General features: G+C 42.7%; 1 protein-coding gene across 1 annotated transcript; it reads left to right on the forward strand.

Moving 5' to 3' along the window:
- Positions 1-880: 880 nt before the first annotated feature.
- On the forward strand, positions 881-7,360 carry IL26 (interleukin 26). Its single transcript, XM_075075279.1, has 5 exons — positions 881-1,051; positions 1,435-1,491; positions 2,959-3,090; positions 7,124-7,189; positions 7,274-7,360. Exons 1-5 carry the CDS (start codon positions 881-883, stop codon positions 7,358-7,360), a joined length of 513 nt encoding a protein of 170 aa, XP_074931380.1.
- Positions 7,361-8,984: the final 1,624 nt, after the last annotated feature.

The following is an 8,984-nucleotide window of genomic DNA, read 5'->3' on the forward strand; positions in this document are numbered from 1 at the left end:
AACTCTGTAGAAAAGTGACCATCCAGCTCCATGGTTTTAATCTAACACACCCGTGGTGGGTATGCTGGGACCTTGCATATTATTTCCCAATGCCTGTGGCTCTTAAAGGCTCATGAGGCAACTTGATAGCCAGGCATGCCGTGGTCCTTGAACAGAGCCCTCTCTGGAGCCCTGCCTTTCACACTAAACAGCCTGCTGCTTCTACCAGGGCAAATCCTGCCCTGGAAAAAGACTAATTATAGAGATTAAAATAGGCAGCAAACTCCTTTGCTACTAGCTGCTGTACCCCTGAAACAAAATGCTTCTCAAAGACTGGACAGTGAAATTTTAAAGGCAGTGCTGTCCAGTCCAACTTCCTTATAGACAACTGATTTTCTCATTCTTCTTAGGGTAAATTAGCAAAGCTTTTTTTTCTCTCCAGGTCTTTATCTTTCAGAAAAGCGCTCCCATAATCTTTTTTGGAAAAATAATTTAAAAATTCACATATTTGGTATACTTTATTATGAAACTAAACTAACTAGCTCAACTACTTTTTCCTCACTTGACCACCACTTAAATGAAAGAAGGCTTCTCACATGAGAGGGAAGTTCTTCTTTCTTGGAAACCTTGACCCTGCTGCCAGTAAATATGGAGATGTCGTTTAGAAAAACGTCACAGATGATTGTGGTCAAATTTGTTGAAAGTGGAGCAAGATGTATAAAAAAGCACAGCAACAATACTGATCAGCCAGCACATGAGCAATAGGTTATCTACGTGAGCATCTCAGTACAGAAGCTGCTTTGAGGGTTAACAAAATTAGGTTAACCTCTGTCATCTAACCAGTCTTGCTGTATCACATACGCTGCTGTGACTGTAGAGGCACGAAGATTTGGGAGTGAAGATGAAAGTACATTCTATTTTCAGGTCTGGGTGTTTTTTAGTTCTGCTTTGTCTTTTCACTGTGGAAGGCAAAAAGTCACATACAGGAAAGCATACCTGCCGAAAAGGACTCCTCTCCCAGGTGACAGAGAACCTGTATATCAAGGCAACTAGTTTAAAATCATCTGTTCCTGTAAGTTGATCCCACTAGTTGAAAAATTTGTTTTATTTATAGAAGCTTCTTTACCAGCTTTGTTACTGAACACCTGGAAACTTTAATAAGCTGAGTGATCTCTACAGTCCTGAGAGACAGGGTAATGTTGCTACTCCTTTTGTAAAGATGGGAAAAAAGAAGATGCAAAGAGAGGTGGGATGAGTTTGCTGAGGATTTTGCCGTGGAAGAAGTTTGTAACTAAGCTGGGATTGGAACACAGATTTGCTGAGTCCTCGTCCTACATCTGAATAAGATGATGATGATGATGATTATAACTACTAAGTTTTGTAGAAACCAGGCTTAAAACTCTCTCTCCCTTCTGCTGCTTAGGTTAATTAATACTAGCACATTATATTTTACAGAAGGATCTCATCAAGAACACAAGACTGCTTAAAAAGACAACAAAGATGCTGTTTATGGTAAGATTTATACTACTGGTTTTCTATTTTCTTACCTTGGTTTTCCTTTGGACAGTAGAGATAGGAGTGCATGATCAAAAGGAATGATAGACAACGCAAAAATCACTTGTGTTCAATTGGGAAGGGCATTATATTGATGAGAATCATACATTTAATGAAGACCTCCACTTAGAGGAAGAATGCTCTCTGTCCCATAGAAATTGATTTTCCTCTGGGATATGAGGGGAGAGTTGAGCATGGTACGGAGTGGAAGAGGTGGATTTGGAAAGCCTGTCTGGAGGCGCTTCTCTCTAGGTGGTTGCAGCGGTGCTCTGCCAGGAGACTTGGGGTAAGGGTGTTTGCTGTGTCAGGGAGAAGCGTGCTTGTGGTAGCGCTTGCTACTCCTGTGAGTGTTTGGCTGTGTGTGATCCTCCCCAGCAATGCTTTCCAGGCACCAGCCCATTCGCATCAGTGCCAGGGCCACAGCCGCCATCCCAGCAGCTGAGACAGCTTCTGCTGAGGGTGTGTGGTACCACGGAGAGCCCAGTGATGCTGCAGAGCAGCCAGGACACCCAAGGAGCTGCTCTGGGCTTTGACATCTGCAGGTGCACTGGAAGAGGTAGATCAGAGTTCCCTAGTGTGATTCAGCATGGGAGTGAGACACTAAACTTGGGGTGCCTATTTGTAAGTGACTACAAGTAAGTGAGATATTTTAGCTTCCTTAACATAGAGAACTTGTCAGCAGAGCTAACTGAGTCAGTTTATCCTTAAGTAGAGACCTACAGGCCTTTGAACTCCCCTGGATTTAATTAATTACCTTGGGAGTGAAGGCTTCTCGCTTGCCTGTGGGATGTACACATGGACACCTGCATTTGTGTGGCTTAATCTGCAGCTGCATTACCTTCCTGTGGGAATTTCACATCTGATACTTGGTTCCATTGCCTAAAAATAGGCATATAACCATTTGAAATACCTTTGGGTATCCAAGAGATCCCACAGGCCAGGCAGATATGACACAGGGTGTACAGGATGACTGGTCTCTTCTGGAGCAGCAGTTGGGGATGGGCGGGAGACCCTACAGCATCTTAAATGGTATGGGATGCTGACATGGAGGAATGGGACAATGACACCCACAATGACTCCTGCAATTTGGCCAAGATGGTCTGACTTAACTCCCAATTTATATTCCATCTATTCGTTTCATGTTAAATAGATTTGTTGCTGCCACTCCTGTTCGTGGTTGGTCTTACCAATACTCCTGTGGCTGCCAGCACATCATCCTCCTGCCTTTCCTTCAGAAACCACAGGGGTTTGCTGAGCTATTTTTTAAAAAAAAAAAAGCAATCCAATGGGATACTAAAATTCATGAAAATGTTTTTATTGATGTTATGCTTTCTAAACACACATATTTTTGTGAGGCTGAAGTTTTAGGCTGAAGTTGACTTGCGAGGTTTTCATTTGACAACCTTCTACCTGCTTTGTTTTCAGACAAACTGCAGTGTTCGAGATCAGCTCCTCTCCTTCTACATGAAAAATGTTTTCAGTCATCTTGGAGTAGGAAGTGACAAGTTGTACATTACTAGTGCCTTCCAGGTCCTGCAAGTGAACATGAATGCCTGCGTGAGTATATTCCTGAGAGCCAAACAAACTTTGTCCAGCTGAAAGGTTTGGGAATGGCTCAATCACAGTTTTTGTGCCCATAGAGAGGGTGATTCAGAGTCACAGTGTGCTCAACATTTCAGAGGACCCAACTTCCCAAGGGTTTCCCCGCTAGGGCCGGGGAAGTTTAGCACCACTCATTTCCTCCCAGAGTAAGCTTATGGGGAGCAGGCAAGGTGGTGGAGATACCATGGAGACAAGCCACTTCCCTGCTGATGATGTTGACTTGTACTGCCCTCTCAGCACCAAAGCTGCAAAGAGACAGGGTAACCACAGAGAGAAATGTGGCTCCTCAAGTTTCCACGGTGTAGCACTGCTTAGGCTTTCCTTCTTCAACAGCGTATCCCCCGGACTTGTGTAAACTTTACTCACATGTCATCTCTGCTCCCCCATACAGAATTTTGAAAGAGCTGGTGGTGTCTCATGAGTAAGCAGGGACTGCAACTATGAAGTACATTGGGGCAGTTTCCATGTGTTGGCTATGCTCACAGTCGTAGCAGATTGTCAGGGAGTGATGCTGCCCACCACCAAAATGTCCTTAGAGTGGATCCAGGTGTTCCAGGGAAGAGGCACTCTTGCCAATACCATGTCATCATCCCACTCTGTAAATAACAACAGGACAGCAGTTGAAGCACACTTTTGCCCATGCAAATATGCATACTAACATACTATGATGTTAAGATGACACTGTCACTTGTGCGTCATTTCTCTTTGCATATTATTTTTAAGAGTAGATAAATAACAACAAGGTGTGCCTTAAAACTTTATATCATATGGCTGTGGTTTTATTCCCTCCCCTAAACCTGCAGTCCTCACAAGTCACAGTGTCCCAAAAAGTGGAGTGTGACTTAAGGTGAAATGTAGCCATGGATATCCAGGCTTTAAATATCTATAGTAATTTAAAAAGTGAGAGCAGGATGAGAAGTCAATGAAATGTTAATGAATTAAAATGTTATCTAATCTGAATTGTATGATAGCATGAAAGAAAAGGACATTGGTTCTACATGCACACAAATATTTGCAATGCAAAAATAAGCTGCTTCAGTGATCTCTTTGCAGTGCTATAGCTCAGAACACAACCAAAATATTTGTGTAATGTAAAAAGATTCAAACCTCAGTGGGAAAAAACTCCCTCAGCTTTCAGGTTCTGCATTTAAAACCATGCTAAACAGTTGCAATTTACAGTCATTATTCACAGCATTCACAGCATTTAACACACTGTGTCTGTCAAAATTCCAGATATTGTATTCTATAATATACTTTACAGAGATTTCATTCTTGTCTGAAAAAGCAGTTACACCCTATACAAGTGCCAGTACACACTGAGGAGTTCAGACTGTCAACTGTGACTGAACTCAGAATACCAGTTATTCTGAAATACCATCAGTGACTGGAGCTTGCTATATAACTTAGTAATTCATTTGCTTCTGTGCTGTATGGAGACAAAATGCTGGAGGTTTCTCAAAGCTCCTGCATACTTTTTCATAATTAGTGCCAGTGTTTTACCCAACAAGTCTAAACATAACAATTTACATTTCTGGATCTTAAAAAATACTGGTAGGAGAGAAAAGGCTTCTTGTGGTAGTAGAAAAACAATAGCTCTTTGAGAAAGGACGGCTTGTCATGATTTCCTAAGAGACATCTTATATCTGAAAACTAACATTTTCAAAAGTATTTATATCAACTCAAAGCCAACAGTACAAAAACACATGAAAGAATATAGAAACTCTGAAGAGATGGAAAGTAATGGACCCTTTGCTAGTACCAAGTTTGGGATTTTTCCATTGTATTATTCCTCAATAATTTAGAAAATTCATCCATCTACATAAACTCTTTAATTTTTATTATCCAGTTGAGTTATGTTTTTCAGAAGGGATTTCCACCGTGGCAACATACTTATGTAATGAATTTGTTACCTTTCAAGGATAAAGTTCTTTATACAATTGAGGGAAACAGTGATACCTTTATATATGTACCCACCCTATATTCTTTCGTAAACTCAGGCTCTAATACAGCTGACTGGAGGCATGCATACGATTTAAAAATCCTAACAATATTTGTCTCCAAACCACTTCCAAAGACTTTTCACTATATTATTATTACAGTTCTTACCCTGATAGTTCTTGGCTTTGTCCAGATGAGTACACATTAATATTTTCCAATGATTCAGGAGCCCAGGTGCTGTTTTTCAAAAACATGTAGGTACTAAAATCTCTAAATCCCTTTTCTGCAGTGAAATCAGGCCTCTTCATTTAAAGTATGACTGTATGGTAAAGGGAACAGGTTTTTTTCCCTTGGACACTGGGAACATCCACCTGCAGCACCACTGGCCTCAACAAAAGCCTGTTTACTTCTTCATGTGCCCTATTGAGGTGGCAACAATGCCGAAAACAATATGAAGTTGCTTCTGAATTTATGTTCCTAAATTGTAGCAGAATATGGAAGCTTTTCTTTGCATTTGAGAGGAGTGCAGAAAGGCAGTATATACACCGAAGGATTTTTAATCATTGCTCTATCGTTGCAGGCAGAGCTTGTAGACCTCTAGCAGAGATAGCAGCATTGCTCGCATTTTGTTTATTTGCTCTTTTTACAGGAAGAACTGAGTTTGTAATGTGTATTACCACTCAGGCCAGAATAGTAATTTAAGGTCAGTTTTGCCACTGAATGACCTCTGTGGAAATCTGCATCGTACACGCTGACCTTAAGAAAAAAAAGGAAGACAGAAAGAACTGCCCTAGTTACAATATTTTTAAAGGTTTACAGATTAGAGTTGCTTTTGTTAATACTTTCATCCTGCGAGGTGTCTTTAAGAAGCACAAAATGTCACTTGGAAGAGAAAATGTTTGTTGCTCCTTTTTAAAACCTCTGTGTGAGGTAGAAAGAAGGACCTTCAGCGGAGCCTTCATATGAGTTCCTATGAGTTCAGGACCTTTGCCTTTTGCTTTTTCAAGCATCCTGTCCTTGTTCGTAGATTGGAAAACATCAGATTTTTCCATTTTTTCTCCAGAAAGGATGATTCCCCCCTTGGAAAGCACAGGAGAGCTTGGGAGTCAGCACGACATATTGCTCAGAAAGCACAGCCAGGCAGCTCCAAAGAGCCCAGTCGGAGCAGTATTAGGTGGCTGGTACTGGCCTGTTGGAGCTGGGCAGTGATGGCAAGGCCAAGCCTGGTGGTGTCTCTGCTCAGGACTCCCCCGCTGCCCCCGCTCCGGGCCAGCCCCTGGGCTGGGGCAACCACCTGCCCTGCCCCAACCCCGGGTGCGGCCTTTGGCTCCTGTAGGATGAACCAATGGAGTCTTTCCTTCCTAAAACCTTCCAACTCAAGTCCTGCAGGGATAACACAGTCCTGTGTCTCTGATATCACAGTGGGGGGTAGAGGGATGCCAGAACTTGCAAGTAAGATGCTGTTGACTTATTTGGGTGGGATGCCTGGGAGCTGGGTAGAGTCTTGCCAGCAAAACTCCCAGTGATCTTAATGGAAAACAGCTTGACAAAAGGGTGCCTGTAATTATCCAGAGAGCAGAGGAAAGGGCAGGAAAATAGGGGAAAGCATAACTTTATAAACATATTTGAAGGATTTGCAGAAATGTGTGAAATTGCACTCTGTACTTTGCAAAGGTCTTTGGCCCTTAGCCTTGCCTTCTCTGAGGGTTCAAGGTTAAAGGGCCTTGAATCTTAGAGCTAGGCTGCACATTACAAAAAGCTGTAACCACAACTGCTGTAAAGATCCCTGAGATAAATAGAAAGTGTTTAATAAGACTTGGTGGTACTCATCTTACAGTTTTCTTTCTGCTGTGAACTCAACTTTCCAGGAAGCACACAAGCAAAATGACACGTTTGTAGTAGCAAGAGGTGTTGAAACAATGCTGAGTTCACAGATTTTACCAGTAGTCCTTTGGTGCCACGCTGTGGGTTGGACTCTTCCTCATCGCTATGCCTTTACATCAGCACCTTTGCTGCAACAAGCTCTTTTGGTTTCTTCTCATCCCTTCAGCTTCCATGTGCTCCATCCACAAGGTTAACTTCTGCAGTCAAAAAATTAAAGAAAACCTTTCTTAAGGTAAGAGCAGGAGTGCTGGCTCCCAGCTGTACTGTTCAAGAGCCACGGGTTGTTCCTTTTCTAACATCTTTATCTTCTTGACAGCTTGGAGAGAAGGGAATCTACAAGGCCATCCATGAGCTGGATATTCTTCTTCCTTGGATTCAGACCTACATACAAACCATCTTATGAAGAACGAGGAAGCAACAGACAACATGCTTCTGTGCTAAGAACGGATCCTTACCCAAAAGGCCTGAAAATCAGCCAAAAGCTGGATGTGCAACGGGCCTGGCAGTAACTCCATCCCACTGAAGGAAAGCCTCTGTAATACAGTGGCATAAAAAGGGATTTTTTTCAAGAGCTTTCACGGTTGGCCTGGCATAGCAGCTACACCTGTCCTGCAGTATGACAGCAGCCTCCAGCACAGTTACAGCATGAGGTACTTCTTGCACTGCCTGCCTGCCAGCTGCCTCACAGGCAGCCCCCGGACACATTTCACGAGTGTAACTTGAAATCTGCTACCCTGTGGATCAGACACAATGTCCTGTGTGCTGTGGGCACGATCTAGCCGTGCCTTGTGCCACCCCATGTGGTTACAATTCAAAGCAATGAGGACCACTTTTGAAAATCCCTCCCTTAAGCTATACTTTTTTTTTGTTATAGCTATATAACAGTATACACAAGCCGTTCTACATACAAATAAGAAAATAAATTATATACTGCTTATCATTGTTAATTTGAGGTGATAAGTGATCTTTAATAAACATATTGCAATTAATGTCAAAACTTTGGCCTGTGACTCATGACCTTCAAATGGCACATGCTCTATATGAGGTCACACAATACAGAAAACAAAATAAATGGATTGCATTTGGCTAGGATTGCAAAATGGTTTGAGAGGGATTTATAGGAAGTTGTTACTCAAATGATGGTAGTAGTTTCCAAAATATCCTTCATATAGTACAGAATGAAGATGGAGTTCTAGTTTTCTCAGTTTTTAAAAGATTTACCAGAAGAAACAATCTAGATGATGAAAATATTTCCAGTCTGTATGTTTGTGCTTCCACAGGGGTGAGATTCTGCAAAATTTCAGATCTCATGGTGCTGGCACGCTGGGGGCATTGAATACATCGATGTGCTGACACCGAAGAACCCGAGCCAGTTCCTCCTCTGTGCTGTGGCCTTCTGGAGCCCAGGGGTCGTGGTTGGTCTCTGACAGGTGATCTTTTGATTCCAGGGTCCAACTACATGTGCTCTCTGAACAGGGTATGGTCAGTGCACCTTCATATTACTCCGTCAGGAATCACTCAGAAACTCTCTGGGGTCCCTGCAGGGGTGGTAGCTAGAGTGGTAGGAGGCAGCATGCCTATCTCCACTCCTGAACTCATGAAAGGGCCACCACTGCTGCCAGTGGGTTGTTGATTTTCAGCAAGGTGAGTTGTTAGTGGCTGGTGAGGGATGAGAAGAGAGAAGAGCATCATCTCTTCTTTAAACTTGCAAATCACTGCCCAGCATCCTGGAGGGGAGAAAGCATGAAGCTATGAGTGAATCCAGCTTGTGGCCTGCTTCTGTTGGGATCAGAGCTACATGCTAGCCCATACTACAGCAGTTCCTTACAACCCCACCTCACCTCTTCCTGCCCACAAACTGTATGTGACTTGTCCTTTCTGATGCCTTAGAGCCCTGGAGTGTTTCTGGCTTTCTTTTCCAGCTTCTCCATAGTTTTGCAACACTCTGCATAAGCATTGGCCATTTGTGGCAAAAGCCAAAGAAAAGCAATATTAAATTGCAGTGTCCAAGTTACTCATTAGCACCC

Source organism: Phalacrocorax aristotelis, chromosome 1 (genome assembly GCF_949628215.1).
Source record: "Phalacrocorax aristotelis chromosome 1, bGulAri2.1, whole genome shotgun sequence".
NCBI classification, from domain to species: Eukaryota; Metazoa; Chordata; class Aves; order Suliformes; family Phalacrocoracidae; genus Phalacrocorax; species Phalacrocorax aristotelis.

Coding starts and splice junctions, on each gene's coding strand:
- IL26 (XM_075075279.1), top strand. CDS start 881: ATGAAAGTACATTCTATTTTCAGGTCTGGGTGTTTTTTAGTTCTGCTT. Junction 1,492..2,958: donor CAACAAAGATGCTGTTTATG/GTAAGATTTATA, acceptor CTTTGTTTTCAG/ACAAACTGCAGTGTTCGAGA. Junction 3,091..7,123: donor AAGTGAACATGAATGCCTGC/GTGAGTATATTC, acceptor TCATCCCTTCAG/CTTCCATGTGCTCCATCCAC.